Source organism: Serinus canaria, chromosome 2 (assembly GCF_022539315.1).
Source record: "Serinus canaria isolate serCan28SL12 chromosome 2, serCan2020, whole genome shotgun sequence".
In the NCBI taxonomy this organism is placed as follows: domain Eukaryota; kingdom Metazoa; phylum Chordata; class Aves; order Passeriformes; family Fringillidae; genus Serinus; species Serinus canaria.
The window spans coordinates 35,935,017-35,958,235 of record NC_066315.1 but is presented as its reverse complement, the minus strand read 5'-3'; the positions used below and the strand labels follow the sequence as shown (position 1 = coordinate 35,958,235).

Sequence of the window (23,219 nt, the reverse complement as noted above, 5' to 3'; positions counted from 1 at the left end):
AGGATTTAAGAAGGCAGATCAGAGTATAAAGCAACAGCCAATAAATGATTAAACCTTTGCAGGAAGTACTTAGAAAGTATTTAGATCTCTTTTATATAAATCTGATCACTATGTAGAAATTTTTACCACTTTACCATTTTCTCTTCCACTAGAAATTATTCAAGCCATTTCTCTTTTATATATATTTTTTAAAGGGCCTCTCAGTAATGCTCTGTTATTTCGTTTCCATCTGCATGCAATTTCTTTTACTTAAAAATATTTGCTTTTCCCTTCAAATAGTGTCCTTTAGGATGCATGCAATCGATCATGATACTTTATGCATATACTGCAGTCTGTGCTCAATGTTCAATGGATTCTTAGATCCCAAAAGGATGATTTCAGGACTACTGAAGGCAGCATATTCCATGAAAGAGTTTCATTGTGTCAGAAGTGGACAATAACAAGTGGATTCTGGTTTCAATATTAATTGTATACACTTTATTATAGGACAACAGTTCTTTATTCGGTTTTCAGTAGGGTGAAATTTGGAGAGGAAAAATAGGCTCTGTGTGCCATCTAGTGGGATTGTTCAGGCTGACTCTCTAAAATTAATTCTTTGCTTAACAGAGATACTGCTTGTGATGTATTCAGTTCAAAATGTTGCTGTAGTTTCTCCATACTATTACCATTTTCTTTAAAAGCATAGAACTTTAGCTTGGAGGTGGTCAAATTCTATGCCTGACCTGCAGGAAGAAATCATATCAGTATCTGTTCTTGGGCAAGAATTATTGAATTAGGAATGTTACCACTACAGCATGCAGACTATTCTATGTGCAAGAGTACTGATTTCTGTGACCATGGAATGGACTTACAGGTAGAATTTCGTTTGATGTTAAGTATTTTGAGTCTTCACTTTAATGTAAATGACATTACTGCCTTGAAAAACCAAGATCCCAGGAAAAGAAACTTGTTCTGTAAGTTTCTAATCCTCTTTAATGAATGTATTTCATGTGTCTGCTTAAAATCTCCCAGAAATTTACAATGAAGTACTTTATTTTATTTTTTAGCGAAATCCAAGACCAGTGACTCACCAGTTCCAACAAAATTTAGATTATTACAAAGCACGCGGAGCAGACTTGATGAACAAAACCCGGTAAGCTATTTCTAAATATATATTCACCAAACTAAGACCTTACATTAAAAAAGTATTTCAGAAGTCATGTTTATATTAAACAGGAATTACATAAGCAGTATTAGAAGCATTTGTTTCAAATCTGTCCCTTAACTATTATTACATGAAAAAATTGAAGCTTTTACTTGTAGTGTTGCAGTCACTCACTGGCATCATTTTAAGGGAGGCTGAGGACACTATTACACAATGACATGTATCTTAAAAACAGGGTAAAACATTGCCAGTGTGAGTTCTGTAGCTGAACTAATTCTGACAATGCACCTAATTATAATCTGGAGTATCCATGTACCAGAACCTAAGTTAAGTTGAATTCATGTAAATCCAGTTTGAAGTCATTTTTACAAAACTTTACCTCTCGTCTTTTAGAACTGGTTTGTATCAATAATGCCAAAATTCCCTCTCAAGGCCATATTATCTGGGTGGCCAGAAGGTGGGTGCCAATGGCAGGTAACTGCTAGTGGCTGCAGGTCAGTCCAGCACAAGAGATAATGCTTCAGTTGACACAGTCACAGGCAGTTTCTTGGGCTGCACGTGGCCCCAGCCATTCACTCTGCCTGCTGATTCATGGGAACTTGCTGGCTTTTGGACTTTTGCATTGCTGTCACATTTTGTTGAAATCAGCTACATTAAAAGCCAACTCAAATTAAAATGGTGTCATTTGAAAAGCTTTTAAAAAGGGACAAAGAAGCAGAAATTAAAGCTAAGTAGAGTGACTACAAAACCATTTTTTCTTTATAATTCAGGCTTTAAAGTTGAGAACAGGTGTCAAAAATTACTGCATTCTACTGCATTTTCTTAATGCTTTTACTTATTCTTTTGAAAAATTACCTGCAGTGTTGCCTAAACTAAAAAAATAAGTTGCTTGAAGTTTCAAAAAGAAAGATTTCAAGGATTTTTAAAAAACAAGTAAATCATAAAGCCCAAACAAGAATGACACCTGCCGGAAACCTAAATTCCAAGAAGAAAAAATTCATTAAATCTATGTAGGAATATAAAGTAATTGCACACATATACTGAGACTACACACCAAATGACATAGGAAGTTGTTTAGAATAATTCAGATAGAAGAAAATCTGGGATAAATTCATCTTAATACAGGAACATTTAGAGTAGGTCAAATGCGGTAAAGCTGTTTAAGATTGGACTAGGGAGAGAACTAGAAGATGTACATTAGGAAATGTTTCTGCAGTGAGCAGAGATGGATTAAATCAAGTACCAGGTCTTTTTCATATTTAATTCCACAGGCTCAGTGATATGTTTAAAATATCTTGACAAATCTCTACTATATATTGCTTATTTTATCACATATAAAACTTTTTAATCGGTCATATTCATCTATTTGTCTCTCATCTCTTGTAATGATTACTTACTGAAAAGAGAAATGCCTTTGAATAAGGCCTGCAAAACAAAACATTTCCATCTTAGCAGAAAACTGCAGAGATTGAATCATCTTCCTCCTGCTAGTTTAAAAATACACCATTCACAGTCAAGGTCAATGATGCTTATTGTGATGAAACAAAATCGTTTGCTTTGTGGATGGAATTCATGTCATACTCATATTTTTAAACTGATGCCTTACTTTTAAATGCATCTGCTGATAACTCTACAATGTAAATCAATCAGTATTTTTCTTGTAATTGTTGTGCATGTCTGGTACATTTAGATGGCTAAAATGTAGATTGATCCATGTTTGATGGCTGTAATCATCCCTTGCATTAATATATCAGACATTTAAATGGTAAGAAGTAGACACATTGTTCTTATTTTACTGAACTTCAGCTCACTTTTAATGTAAGTCCTCCAGAGATGTAGCACCTCACTATTGTTCATTTTCTGAAGCTGTCATTCAGAGAAATTGCACAGATTTTACTTCACAATACATTTTTTAAAAACACCTCTTGAAAAGATATTTAGATAGCATCATTATTTATTTTTCATTAATTTATACATGTTCTGAGCTGATCATTAGCAGTGTCATTTCATGGCACAGCCAAATCACACCACAGGTTATTAGGAGCTGTGATAACTATCCTTTCTAGTTGTCATGTAGTTCTAAAATATTCTTGCATTTCACTGTTGGAAGCATTTCTAAAAATAATGTTTGGGACATAAAGGCTTGGCAATTGTTTATGTTAATTGTTTCTGTAAAATGAAGTTTTTCTCAAAAAGTTTCATTCCAACCATCTCAAAAATGCAAATAAACTAATTTGTCCTAGTGTACATATATGTCAAAGCAGCAAACCAGTGTCAAAGAAAAACTGACACCTTCTTATTAAGGAAAATATAGCTGAAAAATAATGTAACAAAAAAAGAAACAATCTGCTGGACACAAATGCACAAGTCTCTGTATAAGCTTTGTTTCCTACATCTGTGTACTATCACAACGCCGATGATATATGAAGCTCAGAGTGTCCAGTGGCATTGTTGCTCAGGTGGCCTGTCAGTGTAAATCACTTATTTTAGCAAATTTTTTGTGCAAAGTCAAGGAGTTTTATTAGTGATTGCCAAGGTTCTAGATTTAGAGACAATGTAAACCTCAGACTCAATGTGCAAGCCATTATCTTCCAAGTTAATGTTTCAGGTGAGTGAGTGATATGTACCACCCCAAACTCCAACTTTAGTGATTGTTTTCAGCAAATGGAGGGAAAAAAGATACTGAAGTTTGGGCTCTGAATCTCACCCATATTACTGGTATGACCCCCAAAACTGGCAATGTAATGAGATTTATTGCAATTGTTGATAACTGATTAAGATCCCATTCAGCTTGATCTCATCTGTTAAAAAAAAAAAAAAAAGAGAAAACTCAGCCTACTACAGGCAGATTATTAAAAAGAAGCAATCCATTGAGTGTTTATTCATGTACCCAACTCCTTTTCTTGTCTGGCATAATTCACTAGAGCAGCAACTTCAGTATGAAATGCTGACATTAGTGCTCCTGTGTCTACCACAAAAATAACCAAATATTTTAAATGGCCCAAGGGAAAAGTGATTATCAGATCTCCCTGGCTGTTTTCTGTGAGCCTTCACATATAAATCCACTCCATCCAGTGGCCATCATTCACTCAGAAATGGTTTATCTGGTAAGTCCAGGCTCTGGATGGTCTGAGGGGACCAAAGTGTTGGACTCCTCAGGGGGGTGACTCATGTCCTTTGATCTTCAGTGGGAGTGAAGATCAAAGGACATGAGTGCTGGCATCATTTCTGGCAAAAGAAGCCAATACAAGTCTCGAGGGGTTGGTCTGGACAGGTTACCCCTTAGTGGCTGAAGTTGTTTAACAGCTTGGACTTAAGATATTTCTCAGGTGGAATCTCAACTTCAGTCTCATGAAGTGCTTTTCACACTGCTGTTATTGCTTCCCCTACCTTTTCAGAGGGGTCTCCTCCAATTATTCTCATTTGCAGAGGGAGTGAGACTTTTGCTGCAGCCTGAGCATTGGTGGGCAAATGTTCATGCCCTTGCAGGAGGCTGTTTAAGGTATAGTGCCCTCCCTTCCAAGCCGTGCCAGCTGAGCACTGGTTAAAGGCACAGTATTGGCATTCAATTGCCTGAAGCACTGGTTAGGCACAGTTTACTTCAGGCATTCACTTGCCTGAAGTAAACTGGAAACCACGACTCTCTGTTGGCTCCTTCACCACCCAGGCAGGACAATTAGAAGGGGACTTTGAAACCAACCCATCAATGCTCAGTCACATGGGTGCTTATATTGTGGCTATTGAGTTTGCAGTGACAGGTGTTGCAGCTGTTAGTGAAACCAAATCAGCTGTAACTTCAGAAATTCCCTTTTGTGCTGCAGCAAAGATCCAGCACTGTGATTCACCAGTAATCCTTGAATCACTCAGCGCAGGCACCACATGGAGTGAGCACACTACTGTCTCTGGACTTCTTTCAGAGTCAGGTTCAGCAGGGTCAGGGTCAGGAGCCACCAAACATCCAAAAACTCTCTTTCTCCCCTTCAGATGGGGATGCAAACCTGGCCTCAGCAAAGCACATGAAGCTTTTGCACATCGGTGATTGTTTGTGTCATTAACCATTAACGCTTCAGTCTCACAGCTACTCAGTTTGCTTTTGAAACCATTTGGACCTCCTGCAATTTTATAGTTCTGCAGATGCCTTCCTCATAGTGACTTTATCATTCACTCTCAGATGACTGTGGAAGGACTTTTTCCAACACCAGCAGCAATCAATAAAATCAGGAGGCACAGAAACATCCTGTAATTATTATCCAGCAGTCATTCTTTCCCAGCTTCCATAAACTGGGAAGCAGCACTTGGTCCCAGTCTCTGCACTGCTGTTCCTTCTAAAAAATTCTAGATGCCATCTTTCTTCATCACCAGTATATATGGCAGAAGCACTCCATACAGCTTGGGGCTGTATCTTGTGAGCGTGCAGGCTCTCAAACTTCCTTTGGATAGCTCTCCTTTTCTGTCTATTCTGAGTATCTATTCTGATTCTAAATAACTCAGCTGTTGTCATTTTCTGGATGTGCTCTATATGTGTGTGCATGTTTGTATTGTGTATTCTAAAAAAATCCCATCTCTGGAGGCAAATAGAGAAATTAGAGGAAGAGCAAAATCAAAATTACTCTTCCAGGTGTCTGCAGAAGTTACAAATTACCCATATTAATTCATTTGCTGTTTATTTTTAGTTCAACTTCCCCAAAACATTGTAAAGCTATTTTTCCCCAGTACAATGATTGTGTTGGTTTTAATTACATTTCTTCATGTTTTTAAAGGACAGCTATTTATATCATGGAAGTACCGATTAGTAAAATAAAACCTGAGGAGTGAAAAGGTCTTTGTGGTTGTGATATATTTCTGTGAAGGGTATTTCAAGCATTAATTATATAAGGCAGGGAATTATTGCATGAACAAATAGGAATGGCTTTGCTAATCTGTGGGTTATGTGAACACTTCCACTGGGAATTAAAAGGTTCTTTGCCTCTTTATTTTAGACAAATTAAATGGTTTGACAATTTCCTCATTCTTAATGTTGCATATAACTGAAGTGAATTAAATAGCCACTGTAGTTAAAAAGTAACAATTATAAGGATTGTGATTCAGCATATGTGTTATAACCTGAAGCAGATCTTCAGGAAAATCACTTTGGAAATCAGGATTCCTGTTAAAAAGTGTTGGCTTAAAATGATTGGGCTGGGCAGAAGGTGAACTCAGAGCAAGAGACATCTAGCTCTGCCAGCCTAAAAGGACAGTCTAGTGTTAGCTTTGCTTGCTGAAAGAAATGTTTGGGCTTGATTCCTTTTAAACATTGGACAGAATTTAATCTAACAGAAATAAATATTAAAGCAGTTCTTGAATAAGTGCAAAAATTCAATTTTATAAAGTTTTTTATTCTGTAGAGCCTGGATTGCTATTTATCACTCTGCTTTTTTTTGTTTGGTTTTTTTTTTTAATTTAGGAAGGCAAATTAAGAAAATGAAGAAAATTGGTACAAACTCACATTGTTTGGGGCTAGTCTGCATTTTTCAGGGAGAAGGACCAAAAACAATTGTCCACTTTTGGTTGGGAAAAATTCATACCACACAGAGACCACACCCTGTGGTCTCTGTGTGTATTCCAGTGCAACTGTAGTAAAACACCTTCTTTGTAACATTCAAATCTTGGATTTTTATCTCTGAGTTTTGAAGAACAATGCATGTATGGCTGTGCCTGTCCAATGATGCAATGATTTCTCCTCTTCTTTTCTCAGTGCCAGTGCTAAAGCTGCCCCTTTGAACATTAACAAAGTCTCCAACAGCTTACTGAATTTTGGCCGAAAGCTCATTGCTCCGGCCATGGCTTCGGGTGGGGCAGTGGGCACTCCTGCTGGCGGGAGCAGCTTCCCTCCCTCTTCAGTGCCAAGCAGGAGCACAGTGGAAGCCCCTCAGCACCAGCAGCACCACCAGCAGCAGCACCATCACCACCACCAGTCACAGCAGCAGAGGATGATGAAGTCTGAAAGCATGCCAGTTCAGCTGGGCAAAGGTAAAGGGGAAACGTGTGGCAAGCACCATGACTGAGGGAAGGTTTGTCGCACATCTTCAGGGCTGCAGTTCTTTCTTCTGTTAATTTTTATATCAGTGCATACATATTTTGAGGAAACAGCAAAAAAAGTATTCTGTTAGTCAGGATGCTTATGCCAAGTACAACAGCACGTTTGCAGTGCAATAGAGAATTAGATGTTATCTCAAGAATGTACAAATACTGTAAGAAGTTTTGAACTTCTAAAAATATATGAACGAGAAACTGCATCAGACAGGCCAACAAACTAATCATTACCATATGAAACATGAGCCAATTAATTTTTCAGATTTTTAGATGCAACCTTTTTTTAACTGGAAGACTAATTTCATACATGTTTTTCAGGTTATTGGCAAAAAATCACATACATAAGAGTATTAGCTAAATTCCCTTTAGAATGTGTGGAGCTTATTAAGGAAGTTATTTGAACCATAATATGAATTTGTCTTTTAATAATTTGTAATGACTCTCTGCACTTTATTTAGTAAACACTGAGTCTTTTTCTTTAAGCTTTTCTTTTTATATGTCTTGAGGACAGCTTATTCAAACAACAAACTCACAAGCTCAGCTTTGGTAGTTGTTTGCTATACTCTGCCACTCTCCAGGTAGGTTACTGCTTTTCACCTTCAGCCAGCCCATGGCAGTATGTGCTTTTCAAGGAGTATGTAGAGCAAAACAGTACCTGCTGCTTTTAGCAACTCATCCAGTGGCATGGTTATGAGCTTGAGGGCTGGTCCTCATTGCCCTGAGCCTTTGCATAGGATTGTATTTTTTTTTTTTTTTCCCCACCAGATTTGAAAGTGTAAAAGAAGGGAAATAACACCTCATAGCTGAAGTTGGTGTTCTCTCTCTTTGCTGCGGCACCCATATGGTCCAAAGGCCCTTTCATGATGCATGGCATCCCCAGCAGACACTGAGGGAGCCAAACTGAAAGGTACAGCTGTTCTTTTGGAGGAGGCACATACAGGCACTTCTGTAAGGGCCTCTGCAGCTGCTTGGCAAAATCCAGATATGCAGCTTCTCTCAGTTATACAAGAATCTCAGAACTTGTTCCTGCAAGGGTTTGACAGTACAGAGGTGAAACTGAAGTGCAGTGAAACTCTGATACAAATCCTGTTCACAACAATGGAAGTAAAATTAGGCATAGAACAAAATTATCTACACTGTTTCAGAGAGACTTTTTCTTTGCTTTTTAAAGAGTTTTCCATAGTTCTCTTATCACCTTATTCTTTTTCCCCCTTTTGGGTTTAAAAGTGGTCCTTGCGTGGCTGTTTTCTTTCACTGCTCAATATAGTAAAAGCACACAATTTGAAAAAACTTCTATAGATGGGATTGATTATAGCTTAATCTTGATGTGGCTGCTAAAGGATGGCCTGTTGTATGGGCCAATCAACATATATCATCAGGAAATGCACCTGATACTTTCCATACAAGAATCAGAATAAAAATTGTAGTTATGTTTGGTCATTGTCATGTACAAGCTGTGCACATATTGCTTTATCAACAGGAATATGGAGATTTGGTAAAGTTATGAAGAATTAATGATGTAGGGCACAAAACATTTTCATGGTAAGTGGAAAAAACATACTGCAGTTTCCTCTTAGTGTATTCTGTCTATCCATATTTGGTACAGCCTTTGCAGGTAATTTAAGGGCAAAAAATGTAAATATACTATTTTTAATAGGTTCAGAGTTTTGTTTTACGTATTAGCACCGTGCTTGTTGTTCCAGACATGTACAGTTTTACATGCATTTTGTATTTTGCTTGTAATTGTACAGAAATTTCAAATTATGGCAGCTATGTTTGCAAGTGCCATACTTTGTATTTTTAAAGAGACACAAAAAATAACAAAAGGAAATAGAAAGTATTTTAGAGGCTCTCCAGTGAATTCTCTCTGAAGTAAGTTTAAATGTTCAGGAAAAAAAAAAATCCCTATTTTCCTAAAAAGTCTTCTGAAACTTGCTGCAGTGACCTTTGTAAACAGCACAAGCTCCATCACACCTTAAAAGCAAGAGTGAGTCTTTGCTGTTCTGTAGAGAACAGTAGCACCACATCAAAAAAGAGCTGTACAGCAAATCCAGTGAATGAGGGCACTCTCCACAGCTATGAGAAGCTGCCAGTACTTCTATCCCAGGCACTGAGATTCAGGATTTAAAATATATTTGTACTCCCAGAAGCTCTCATTCCACTCATGTTTGTGCTGAACTTTTTAGCTTCTACACTGGCTTTTTTCTAGCTCTGGATTCTGCTGTAGTTTTTTGAGTATCTAAAAACTATTTGGCAAGGCTCCCAAATTACTAACTAGTTGTCACTAATTGTCTCCTGTTCTTGTTCTTCTCTTGGTGTTCAGCTCTCCTCAGGGTCCTGGAGCCTGGTTATTTAGCTGAGGTAGGCAGAGACATGGATTTAGGATTTAAATTGAAAGACATTTGCACTTCCAGCTGATGTAATACTCACAGATGTTCAGTTGGATATTATAACAGGCCAAAGTGCTGTAAATCTAACAGGCATCAAGCCACAAAATAAGTCATCCATTTTTCTCTTACTGGTCTTTTCAGGTTTTGAATGCTCAAGTAGTGCTGATAATTTAAATTAATATGTAGAGATTTATAAATTTGAAGATATTAAATTAACTCACTGATCTACTTTGTGGAGAAGTCCTTGGTAACAAAATACCTTGCAGGACTGTCAAAATAATCCTCTCCCAGCTTTAACAGCTCTGTTTCAACAGAGCTACCACTCACAAACCAGCTACCATTCATGCTACTATACTCTAGATGAGGTATGATTGGGTTACATAATCATTTGTAATTATTTCTCACTCCAAAGTTTTGGTACTTTCTGTAAGAAAAAAAAAAAGCATATAATTTAGATAATGTAAATGGAAAAACAGCAGACTAAAAAAAAAAAAAACCTAACCATAATTGCAAGCCTGTAATTCCAGAGGAGTCTTCAGCATCACAAATCACAGCTGAACGAAGTATCCAGACATCTAATTGGAAATTCAGTTCCTCCTAATAATATATTAGTCCCATTCAGCCTGTCCTGAGCACAGAAGGAGATCGGGTATCATTACTGATTGCTTATGCAAGGTAGCCTGCTAACAGAAGAGGGATTAAAACATTCTCTTGATCCTGCACAGTGATGTAATTCATTGGCACAAAAGTTGACTTTGGATATTGAGTTTATTAGATTTTCAGTTGAGGTGGTTATTTTGAAAGATAAAAAAATTGATAATGAAAAAAAAAAAGGAAAAAAAATCTCAGTCATTGCCCTCTCTGTTTCAATGGATCCTTCATCATTCAGAAACTGGATATTCTTTGATTACCAAATGGCAGTGTATTGCCAAGGAAAAAAAGCATTTCTCTTTCTCATCTTCCCTGATAGTGCCAGATACAGTTTTCCTTCTAGGTCATTTCACGGTGAAACCCAAAAGGCTTTTGATTTAAACGCAGCTCTATCACAAGGACACATTAGAGAACCAGTTAAAAGACAAAGTTATGCCAAAACTTTATTTAAAGAGTTTCCAAGCTACTCTTTGTTTTTTTGAGGTGATACTACCGTGGTATTTGTTGTAATGCAAACAGAATTTCCATAGTCAACACGTATGCCCTAAAGAAATGATCCCCCAATTTAGATTTATTTATAAAGTTAAATAATTATTTAGAATTATTTTTTTTTCTCTAGAAAATGAGTATGCTTTTCATATGGATAAAGAATTTGTTCTTATTAATAGCAGAGCTGAGTACAAATTAAAGGAGTAAAACAGAGACTGACAAATGTTTGTTTGTTTTTTTTTAAACATATAAATATATATATTATTAGGCAATTATGAATTTTTTTGACAGCATGGATACAACTTCTGAGTTCCACAGTGTAAGAGAGACATGGAATGAGTCTTGTGGGGGGCTCCCAAGAAGATTAGGGGACTGGAGCACCTCATGAGAAAAGTGAGGGAGCTGGAAGAGTTTGGCCTCGAGAAGACAGACAAGGGATAGTACCTAAAGGGAGGTGTGAAGAGGGTGCACCCAGCCTCTTCTTGGTGGTGCCAAGCAGTAGAACAAAAGGCAATGGGCAGAAACTGATGCACAGAAAATTTCACCTGAATATGGGGAAGAACTTCCTTACTGTGCCAGTGACCATGCCTTGGAGCAGACTGCCCAGAGGAGTTGTGGAGTCCCCTTTGCTGGAGATTCTCCAAAGCCATCAGGACACAATCCTGAGCAGTGTGCCCTAGGGGACCCTGCTTGAGCAAGGGGCTTGGGCCAGTGCTCTTCCAACCTCAGCCATGCTGAGAAGCTCTCAAGTAGCAGAATGGCACTGTCTCTGTAAAGTGCCAGCGAAAAACGGGTTTGACTCTTCAGTTAAGTTTAGATTTTGATCTAAATCATCACTTAGAAGCACTGGGGTTCTGCAGCCTGTGACAACTGGTTATCCAACCTTCCCGTTTCCTTTTCCCTGTCCCTACAGCGCTCTCTCACAATGTCCTTTCTGTTCAAAGCAGGGTGCTCCGGCTGAACCCCCCAAAGCTGCGGCTCTTCCCTCGGGCGAGCAGCAGCGGCGGGGCCGCGCTAACGCTGTTGTTTGTTTGCCAGGCGAGGCGGGCGAGGCGGCGCCGCCGGGGCCGGCCCAGGCCCAGCAGCACACCCCGGCCAGCGCAGGTAGGCCCGGGCGGCGCCCGCCGGCACCGCCGCTGTCCCGCCAGCGAGCGCCGCTGTTGTGCCGAGAGAGAGCTCGGCTCTGCGCCGCCGGCCGAACGCTCTGTGTCTGTGTCTGTGTCTGTGTCTGTGTCTGTGTCTGTGTGTCTGTGTGTCTGTGTGTCTGTGGGTGGGTGCGTGCGTGCGTGCGCCGCCGGCCGAACGCTCTGTGTCTGTGTCTGTGTCTGTGTCTGTGTCTGTGTCTGTGTGTCTGTGTGTCTGTGTGTCTGTGGGTGGGTGCGTGCGTGCGTGCGTGCGTATCTCTGTGTCTGTGTGTGTCTGTGTGTGTGTGTGTGTCTGTGTGTGTGTATCTGCGTCTGTGTGTGTCTCTGTGTCTCTGTGTCTGTCTGTGTCTGTGTGTGTGTCTGTCTGTGTCTGTCTGTGTCTGTGTGTCTGTGTGTCTGTGTCTGTGTGTCTGTATGCCTGTGGGTGGGTGGGTGGGTGTCTCTGTGTGTGTGTGTTTGTGTGTGTATCTGCGTGTGTCTGTCTGTGTCTGTGTGTCTGTGTCTGTGTGTCTGTGTGCCTGTGTGTGTGTATCTGTGTCTGTGTGTGTGTGTGTGTCTGTGTGCCTGTGTGTGTGTATCTGTGTCTGTGTGTCTGTATGTGTCTGTGTGTTTGTGCGTGTCTGTGTGTGTCTGTGCGTGTCTGTGTGTATGTCTGCATGTCTGTGTGTCTGTCTGTGTGCCTGTCTATGTGTGCACCTGTCTGTGTGTGTCTTTGCATGTGTCTCTGTGTTTGTGTGTGTGTGTGTGTCTGCCTGCCTGTGAGTTTGTGTGTGTGTATGTGTGTCTGCGTATGTGGCTGTTTGTGTCTGTGTCTCTGTGTGTCCTGTGCATGCGTCTGTGTGTTTGTGTCTGTGTGTCTGTCTGTGTGTTTGTGTCTGTCTCTGTGTCTGTGTGTGTGTCTCTTCACAGGCATCCGCCGTGCATCAGCATTTGTCTGTGCTACAAACCTCTGTGCTCTTGCACTTTGTAGCCCATTTCCCACTCTGTCATGGGGGCCAATTCCACCATCATTGTCCCTTTTAGCTGCATTATTTCCCTCTTGTTATATTTGGGGCAGGTATTTTGGACCAAACATCTACTGTGGTGCACTTGACTAACAGGGAGCTTACCTGCCTTGGCTGCAATAAAAAGTACATGGATTTGTGTGATGAGGTGGTTTGAATGAAGTTTGAAAGTGCTAGAAGCCTTTGTTCTAATTTCACTGTAGGAGAAAAGGGAAACTAATTTATCTGGAAAGTTTTATAAAACTCATCTCATTCTTTTTGCAAATTTTAATACTCTACATCCTCACTATGGCAAATACAGACAGATGAGCAGATCTGAATGGTTTTAAATTATATATAGTACCATACTTCTGATCTTCTTGGTATCTTTTTCCTTGCTCTTCTTATAACTATGAAAGCTATTCTTTCCCTCTGTAGGGACCAAACAGAATGAGCCATCAGTTTTGTGTGTCTTTTTTGCATGTTCCTCTGATTTTTCATGTGTTTTAGCAGGGACCGCCAGTGTTCCTGGTTATATCCCCCATAACTTAGCTCAAACTTAGTAAGACCTGAAGCTCACTTTCCTTTCATTGTAAGTCTTCTCCTCCTTGCCATCACCTTTTACTTTATTATATGGCCTAATTATTGATCACATTAAGTTTAAATTATCATTCTCTGCAAGACATCAGAGGTCTCCACAATACCAACAGGTTTGTCCCCTTTTCCACTGCCCCATCTGTATGTTTTCCAAATGGTTTTGAGGCAGAGCATTTCTCATCCTGGGGTCAGTCCCAGTATCATTAGCAACAGGCAAGTAGTGAGCCACTTAGAAGCCAGCCCGTGGAGATAACGTTGCTCCTTTTTGCCTCAAAAATGGATGTATTTTTAGTGTGTGAAATCCTGTGCATCATTACTGTGAACTATTTATGCATTTCAGAATGCATATATATATGTATATATGTATGTATGTATATATTTGAGACATCCTACACGGTAATATATTTTGACTACTGCATACGTCAGGGATCTTTACATATTTGTTCTGTGCGCCTCATAAGCACGTATTTGATTTCCATGTTTAGGGGGTTTCTTCAGCCTGTTTTATATAGGCTTTAGGACCTTCTGGTACATGCTTAGATGGTCAGAGATTAGGTTCCTCCAATGTTTTGTAAGGAGCCATAATGTATTTATCTGATATTGACAGAATGAGCAGGTGAAAATGAGAGTTTTGATTCAGTGGTGTTCCCAGGTTGCTGATTAAGCTGCTGAAGAAGGACACGAGTTTAGTTATTAACTGTACTTTATTGCAATCTTTATGCATTTTGATTCTACGTTAAGAGTAAGACTTCTTTTCTCTTTTTTCTCCTTTTTTTTTTTTTTGAGGAATAATACAAAATTAGAAACTCTGTCCCATTACCTTCTTGTCAAGCTGTTGAGAGAGCAGAATGTACCACACTGCACATTAAGAAAGATGTAAAATCAGTAAGACACAGAACAGTGAAGGTACAAATGGCATTTTTGTCATTGTCCTGAGATCCCAAAATCTCTGTGTTGGTACTGCAGTGTTGTTTCCAAAGTTATGTGAGGGTTATTAATGCCTCAGTGCACAGTGCATACATGATACATCTGAAGGACTTGAAGCAATGTGGTGACTCAGTTAAATGTTGTTGCAGCAGCTTCCTTAAGAGTTGGACTCGTTGATCCTTGTGGATCCCTTCCAAGTGAGGATATTCTGTGATTCATTACATTTCTGTGTTGGGAAAATCATAGATGTCTTTTTTCTTTTCTCTTTTTTTTTTTTTTTTTTTTTTTTTTTTTTTTTTTTTGACATTAGGGAAAAAACATAAGATTGGTGTGACCTGTCTTTCAGCTTTCATATTTACAGTTGTAAAAACAATGACTTCTCTGGAAATTAGAAAAGACTATCACAGTCCAAGGATCCATCCTGCTTTATGAGTTGCAACACGCTGTAATAATTCATAAGTGCTGTTCTTTCTGTCTTAATTCTCAATTATATCCCCAAATAATCCATGTCACGACACTGTTCACAGGGTTGGATGCAGAATTTTAAAAGTAATGTTTTCTAATAATAATTTCCCCTGATTTGCTTATTCATACAGAAGGATCAGGTGCATCCTAACCTTTCTTCTTACTTTGGTATCAAACATAGAGATACAGTATTTTTATCACTTCTGGTTTACTGTATCTCTGTCTTAGTTTAACTAGATTTTGTATTGCTCTTATTTTTTATTTTCATTATATTATTAATAGGCCATAAGAACCAAACTGTTCAGAGCTCTCGGTGTTACTTGAGCAAATTCCTTTTTAGGACACTTGTATTATTCTGTCCACAAAATCTTGTTTGATTATGCAAGTAGTTGCATATTCTGTTCCTCTGAACTGTGATCCGTCTTTTGAGGTGTAGCTGTTTGCAGTGGCCATGAGGACACTTCTGTGTCTTTTCATTTTCTTACTATTTTTTTGACATTTTTTTCCTTAGAGCTGAAAGACAGAATATAGAAAAAAAAATCATCACACATCATTTTTTCCATTGTTTTACCAAGCTGTATTATTTCATGTGTGTGGGTTCCTCAAATATATTTAAAGTGTTCTTCTCTCAATATTATCTGTGAATTTTTATCACATAATCTGCTTATTTGCAGGTGAATTGTGTTAAGTCCAGGCCATACAGTGAAGCATGTGAAAAATATACATTGCTCTGTGTTAAACTTTTTTTGTTTGTTTTTTAATCTTCATCCTATAGGGAATATATCTTCTTATTACTAGGATGGTAAAGAGAGACTATTTAATCTGATATATAGTTAATAAATATTTTTCTGTTGCACTTTACTCTGTCCACCAAATACATTTTTTTTTTTTTACGTTTAGCGTTTATATTGGCTTCTCTTGCTTAGCTGTGTAAACTGCTTTTATAAATGCTTTATTTGCTAAAATATGTGATTCCATCTGTTCCAAAACTATTTTTAAGTTTACCTACTTCAAAAGCACACTTCCATTTGCCACTATGAAATTCATAAAGTGTTTTTTCTTACATAAAGGCAACGATAAGGATAACAGTGTTGCCAAGTGACATGATTTTATCCTAAAAATAGAAATTTTCTAAAATTTTCCTTGCAACTGAATATTTCTGCTGTTTGCCACACAGTGTTTTTTCCTTTTTCATCTCCAGAATCATTTACAGTGCACATGATTAATGCATATCCCATTTTTCTGTAAAATGGGAAGGCAAAAGTTAAGTGAGATCTACAAGAGCCTCAGTCTCATGTACTTTTAAGGAAGCTCCTCAGACTAGATGGTAGGTAGTAAGTGCCTGGAGGAGGACTGTGAAGAAACAGAAAAGTCCAGTTGAATGAAGTTGGTGGGAAGTAAAAAAAATGTAAAGAAAAAGGTTAGAATAAGAAGTTGCAGAAGAGGCAGTGTGAAGCGATCTGAAGAAGAGATGGAGGCAGACAGGAAGGTCCACAGAAACAGGGCATAAAATGTAGGAGGGTTATGGGGGAGGTGAGCAGAATAAAGCAAGAGAGAATGAAGAACAAGATGGGAAGCAATTTATATGAGTTTTCTACTAGAAAATGTTCAGCATATTAAACCCAGATCCTTTCTTGGGTTTTGTCATTTAAGGTCTGTTTATTCACACGTAATGTTTTGTTCTTTGCTAGTTCAGTCTCTTGGCATTTAACAATCTTCTTGCAAAAAGTATATTTCAAATAAATCTGTATTTATTCCCTTAAGAAAATGTGAATGATTTAATTGCAGAGGATCATACTTAATGCTATAGATGGTAACATGAAAGCACACCAAAAACAGAAGAAAGGAAAAAGGCAAACATAACCCCTCTCATCAGAATAGCCATCAGACAAGAGATGGGGAATTCTTGAGCATTAGCTTTATGTGCTTTTTAACTTTTTTTCCAGAATGGAAAACTCTGCAATTTCATGGAGTCATTCCAGTTTGACTTCATCATACACATGATAAAAAGATTTTTTAAACTTACATCTGTCTTAAGGCAACATTTTTGTAATGAAAGTGGATGAAAACTGATATACTGGAGTTTTTTTCCTCCTGGAACTAATGAAAACAAAATTTTGATTTAAATATTAGAAAACACTTTGTAAGCCTCAACTAGAAGAAAACTAGCCTTATCAAAGGCATACACTGCCATGGTGAACCAGCCCAGGCTTCTCCCCAGCTGTCTTCACTGTGATAGTGGACAATGCTGGATTCATTTCAAAAGCTCCATGAAATGACAAGAGGTAACTATTAAGTAGACTTCATCAAAGTCTCTGTTAGGCGAAGGTGGCCTTAAATTTGAAGCTGGACAGCTTATGTTCATTTCCAAACTTAACTTACTTTTTTTCCTGCTTCAAGTCTTAATATTGTGATCCAGATCTTCAGTGTCCAACCCACTTTTGGAATCTGAAGTTCTTGTTGTTAGCATTCTTTGCCAAATTTTGTAGTTGGAAAAAACTATTTCCATTGTAGTGTTGATGATATCAGTTGGGTTTTTAAAATTTTTATGAGATGGTACTTTGCTCATTTTGCCAAGCAAGGCATGAAGTTCCTCAGTCTGTGGATATATTAGGGTGCATATAATGAGGTGATATTTATTTTTATATATATATATGTATATATATGTGTGTGTGTATGTGTGTGTGTGTGATACACACACATCATTTAGCATATATATAGATACAGGTGTGTACTAGATAGTGTATGTTTGTGTATATATCCATATATACACAAAGATTCCGTGTTCTTCTCTCATACAGAAATTAAGTTCCATGTGAGAACAGTCTTTCAATCTCTCAGTGCATGCTGACACACTTTGACATTTCATTCTGTGTTGGGCTGTCTGTGACTCTCAGTCAATGTCAGTTGAGACAAAGAAGTATTTGTGGAGAAAAGGAAAAGCCCATTGATTAACTGGTTTGATTTTTTTATACTTTCTTTACAGGCCAAAGTTCAAAAAACATCAGTTCATCTCCAAGCATAGAGAGCTTGTCTGGAGGACGTGAATTTACAGGATCTCCACCTTTGTCTGCATCAAAGAAGGATTCCTTTTTCAGCACCATCTCCCGCTCTCGTTCCCAAAGCAAAACTATGAGCAGAAAAGAGTCGGTGGGTTCTTTTAACTTTTAAACTCTTAAAATGTCACACTGCATTAACTTACTCATTAGAGACACTCGTTTCTTCCATACATTGAGCACTTGCACTTGGAAATGTTTCCCTAAGCATGCATTAATGGCCAAAGCAGAAATAAGCTATTTCAACTTTTTGTGTTGAGTGACATCTCCATTATGGCTTCCATCCCATAATGGCTTCCATCCCATTATCCTGCCTGAAATGAAAATGCAAGTGCCTGTTGCCTCTGAGAAGGACAAGAGAAGTCCTGTAAGATTTTTTGCTTTCTTAGGCTTTTGCTGTAGTCCTGAAGTTAATAAACAGTTCAGTGGGAAGCTTGAATGCTCAGCAGATCCAAACATGTCCATCTGTTGTCCCTGAAATTCCTTAATACATCAGAGGTTTCCCAGTGTCTGTAGCATCTGTAGTCTGCAGTCACAGTTCTATTTCTTGTGCAGCTCTGACCTTCCATTTGGTCACAAGAAGCTAGTATTTAAACAGATTGTTCTCATCCAAGAAAATCAGCTCTTATCTTGGGTATGTTCCAAAGAAATTCTCATCCCATCCAAGATATTTTTGGAGCACTACTTTGATAAACTAGGTATGCCATGAAGCATGAGGATTATTGTTTATTCTCTATGCACATTTCCCTTTGTCTCTCTGCTGACTAGAAAACAGTTACATAGTAGATGTAATAAGTTGTATTTTTTTGTAGGGTGAGGGCTCAGTGGTTTTCTCCATTCTTTTTTCAGAATTGTAGGCTCATATAACTGCCTATTTAATTCAATATGGAGGAATTGTGAGAGCCAAATTTCTGTTACAGCATTCTTCAGGTGTTCAGAGCTAATATTGCACAGAAATTTCATCTGAACTTCTCAGTGCTTTTTACTTTAAACAGCAGAATCTTTATTAATAGTCACATCATGTTTTCAGTTTGATATTCAAAATGTTCTAATGAAATGCACAACTTTGTGCAACTTTGTTCAGTTTTTGTTCACTGAATGAGAGTGTGTAATTCTTGTTCCAAATGTTTTACTGTTGTCTAAAGAAAAGCTGTGTTTTGTGGTTAGTCAACAAGAAGCTATAATTTTGGTTTGTGACCATTTAAAACATGTTGAATTTAATTTAAAGCTAAAACAACAATTTAATTTCTTTCTGCTTGTCCTCATGAGTTGAAGAAAAATAAATACAGCAGTATTGAATTTTTCTTTTTATGTGGCTTAACAAGATCTAAATACAGCTTTCATTTGCAACTTTTATCCAGACCAGAACTTGGGGGTTTTGCACCAGTAGAGTTGAAGAATAATTCCTTCTTAGTCCTCTAGTAGGAGACAGGAAAATTTACCATTATATATTCATACTCAATTAAAATCCATTTATTATTACCATATTTTTCCAGGTAAATAATATCCCAAATTTGGGGTATTATATTAATGCTTTCATGAAGAATTTTGCATAAAGAATTATGCATTATAACAGATTTGTTGTCATTATGATAATTTTTAGTGGATTGTTAATCATGATAAATCTGGGCATAAATTTCTAAAACAATTCTTTACACTGTGATATGTAATTTACATTTTAGTATTTTATGATTAAACAGTTAGGTTATCAAAATCTTTGGGTTCAGTTTTTGAGTGACCCTTAATATAGGCAAACAGAATTTGTAGCAGATCCAAGAGGAAAAGGTTTGTTTAAATCTATTTTCTGTTGCACAAGAGAATGTTGGTTTTTGTTTTCCTGTAAAATTCATGTACTTCATTTTCCACATAGAGTAGAAGACCCCAAAGAGTTCTTCCTGAGGTCCCGAAGTAGTTGCATCAGTCTTGAATTGAATAATTGCTTCATTTTACAGGTGTTTTCTGGAAGCAGAAGGCTTGAAAACAGAATGGATAAAACATTGTTTTATTTATCAAACTGAACTGGTTTACATTTTTAATCTTATAATTATACAGATTATGTTGTTAAGTATTAGGGAAATTACCTTTGTTGGAGCATTGCCATGCAACAATCTCTTTATGAAAAGATGGTTTTAAAAACACTTATTCTTGGTGTGGCAGATGAAAGATAATCCATTTCCTTTTCATCCTTGTATCTCTAATACAAGCTCTTTCCAAGCAAAGTGGAATTGGAATGCATACATAAAAATATATCCTTTAACATGCAGTTAAAATAAGTGATTTTGACAGACCAGAGGGCATTACTGTAATGGTGTCATGGGATGGACAGGAATGTCATTGTCACAGATTGCACCTGGACTGCTGTTTCCAGCGCTGGGCTCCCCAGTGCAAGAGAGATGCAGATACTGGGGAAAGTTCAGCAAAGGGCCACAAAGGTGATGAAGGACCTGGAGCATCTCACCTGTGAGGAAAGGCTGAGAGAGCTGGGGCTGATCAGCCTAGAAAAGGGAAGCTCAGAGGGGATCTCTCCAGTGTGTATCAGTATCTGGAGGGAGGCTATAAAGAGAACAGAGCCAGGCTCTTTTCAGTGGTGCCCAGTGACAGGGCCAGAGGCAATGGACACCAGCCACAACACAAGAGGCTCTGTCTGTTCATCAAGGAAACATTTTTTTTTTTGCTTTTGAGAGCAGCTGAGCACTGGCAAAGTTGTCCAGGCAGATTGTGGATTCTCCATGCTTGGAGATATTCAGGAGCCATCTGGACACTAATCCTAGGCAGCCAGCTATGCTTGGTGGCCCTTCTTGAGCGTGGGCTTAGGCAAGAGGAGCTTCTGAGATCCCTTTCAACCTCAGCCATTCTAGGATTCTCTGAGAGCATAAACTCTCACAGAGGAATTTGACATGTCTAAATTCTTTCTTTCCTAAAGCCTGTCCAACAAGTTGGGCTTTATCTGTGAGAGTTGTGATCAAAACTGATACTTAACTTGTTTCATTGCCACCACTAAAATGTGTCCATTTTTCATACTAAGGCCTTCTAAAGGTTAGTAACATTTGGGTTGTGTTTATTCTTCTACGTATTTATTTCCCCTCAGATGCAAAGATCAGTGGAGTGACTTATTTCTGTTACCAGAAACAGATGTCCTCTGTTCAAAATGAAATGAATCTACAGCCTCAGGGCTGAATGCACAATTTCAGTTCATGTTTTGGCAGCCCATGGCATGCTGATACTTTTGACTTTACTGTTGAGTGGCACAAAGCTGTATGGTAATGTGATGTCTACCAAAAGGGTTTTGAAGCCTGTTTTGTGCCCAGTGTGGAGAGGTTCCCTGCTCCTTTGTATCCTTTGTGGCTTTCTGACAGGAATAACTTAAGCAGCAGTTTGCTGGAGCTGTCCTCCTGTAAACAAATATAGGAATTTTTAATCTGTAATGCACTTTAGTGCCCACTATCTTCTGAATGGCTCAGTCTTGCTGGAATAAAATCCTACAAATTCCCTCTCTCAGCCTGCCTACTGCCCTCTACTTTTTGGTGGAGTTGTGAAAAAGGGTGAATTTGTGGTCCATTTATTTCTCATTATGTTTCATTTATGACTCCAGAAATCATTAAAGAAAGTCTACCCCTCTTTTTAGCAAATAGCAAAGCTGCTTAGAGATTGATTCTGGCAAATATGGTTGGCCGATCCCAGCTTCTGGCAGAATATTCTGGAAATTGCTTTCAGACATAGAGATGTGCCAGAGGGGAAACATCTGAGTCAAATAATATAAACATTTTTAAAACTTTAAAAATAAAAAAAATTAGGAAAATGTGGATTTGACTGAAAATAAAGTTTTGATTTGGAAAAACTTTGTGTTTTAATAAGTAAATTTCTACATAAAAGGTTTCAACTTAAGAAAAATCAAATTACCCATTTGGAAAATACATTACTTAAAAAGTTCCCAAGAAGGCAACATTTCTAAGGAAAATCTGGAGCAGTTTATTTTCTTTACTAAAATAATTTACAAACATGGTCAGTCAGAATCCTCATTTCTTCACAAAAATATCCTGAACAGAAGTGTCATGCATTATGCTGGTTCTGATTGCACAGACTTTTTAATTAAATCAAATTTGACAACATATGCTATTGTCCCCACAAGCATGCATAAACAACTGTTACTGTCTGTGATTTATGTAGCTAGTCTGACTGATTTGAAGTTAGTTATTAGTACCCCTACAGGTTAGAAAATTAATGTATGCCATTATTTTCAATTAAATAGACATCTGCTGAAGTGATTTAAGAGCCTGAGTTTAAGCGTACAGACTTGACAGTTCTGCTCAAGTAGAGGTGGTATATGAAAACCAACAAGATGGTAAGATAAATACTAGGCAACCACACAAAGAAAACCATGTATGCAAAAGTTCCTTTGAAGAAGAACATGCTTTTTGTGCATGGTACACATCTTGGAGATGGTTTTTATTACCATATATCTTTTCCCTGACTGTTACTTTTTAAATTTCTTTAGAATGTTTTAATTTAAGCAAAATACTTTTCAGTTCAGACTTACCAATGCCAAACACTTATTTGGAAGTACAAATGCTATGATGAAATGTCCTTTTTTTGTTAAGCATCATAAAATGTGCCCAGAATAAGTTAGTTTGTCTGTGTACATCAGCCAATTCTTGATCAGTATATTGGATTTGTTAGACCTGAAGTTAAAGACATGTTGATTATTCTCAATGCCATTAAGTTTAAAATACTTAAGTGCCTTAATGTTTAACTGTAGTTTACACTGGAGAACATATGTTTTCCTTATTCTGATGTGACAGGCCAATTCTGACACCAAAAAAGAAAAAAAAGTAATTCATTTAATATTCCAGTGCCTGTCTAATTTTAGGGTTAGATGAAAAGAATATTAAATTTCAGATGCTGACAGGTCACATGAACAGAGTTCATAGAAAAACCTCTGAGATATTTTGGAACTATAGTTCTTTTCTTGGTTGTTGTCCTCTGGCTTACATGACATCCTGGAACTCAAATGGAAGAGCTGAAAACAGTAGAAGAAAAAATAAATTGCCTTTTATAGTTTCTATTAGAAATACTTGCAAGTTCCTTATAATTTAGTAAAGCAACAGCTGTATGCATGAGTGGCAGCTTTGAATCCTAGAGCTCCTTATCTTTTTTGGAGTGATTCATTTCAGGGAAAAGAAACTGTACTGTGATAAAAACAGGAAGTTAATTGCCTGGGAAAAAAAAAAAAAGATGAATAAAAAACCCAAGAGGCTCTGCAGTGCTTTTTCTGTCATATTTCAAGCAATAAACATGTATAG

General features: G+C 37.8%; 1 protein-coding gene across 5 annotated transcripts in view; it reads left to right on the top strand.

Moving 5' to 3' along the window:
- The window catches only part of TBC1D5 (TBC1 domain family member 5), a 316,503-nt gene that overhangs the window by 257,096 nt on the left and 36,188 nt on the right, over positions 1 to 23,219 (top strand). For all 5 annotated transcript variants that reach the window (XM_050970727.1, XM_030227169.2, XM_050970725.1 and 2 more), the window contains 3 exons: positions 1,047 to 1,132; positions 6,879 to 7,153; positions 17,850 to 18,013. In XM_050970727.1, the coding sequence (XP_050826684.1) occupies positions 1,047 to 1,132; positions 6,879 to 7,153; positions 17,850 to 18,013 (525 nt within the window). The remainder of the gene's footprint in view (positions 1 to 1,046; positions 1,133 to 6,878; positions 7,154 to 17,849; positions 18,014 to 23,219) is intronic.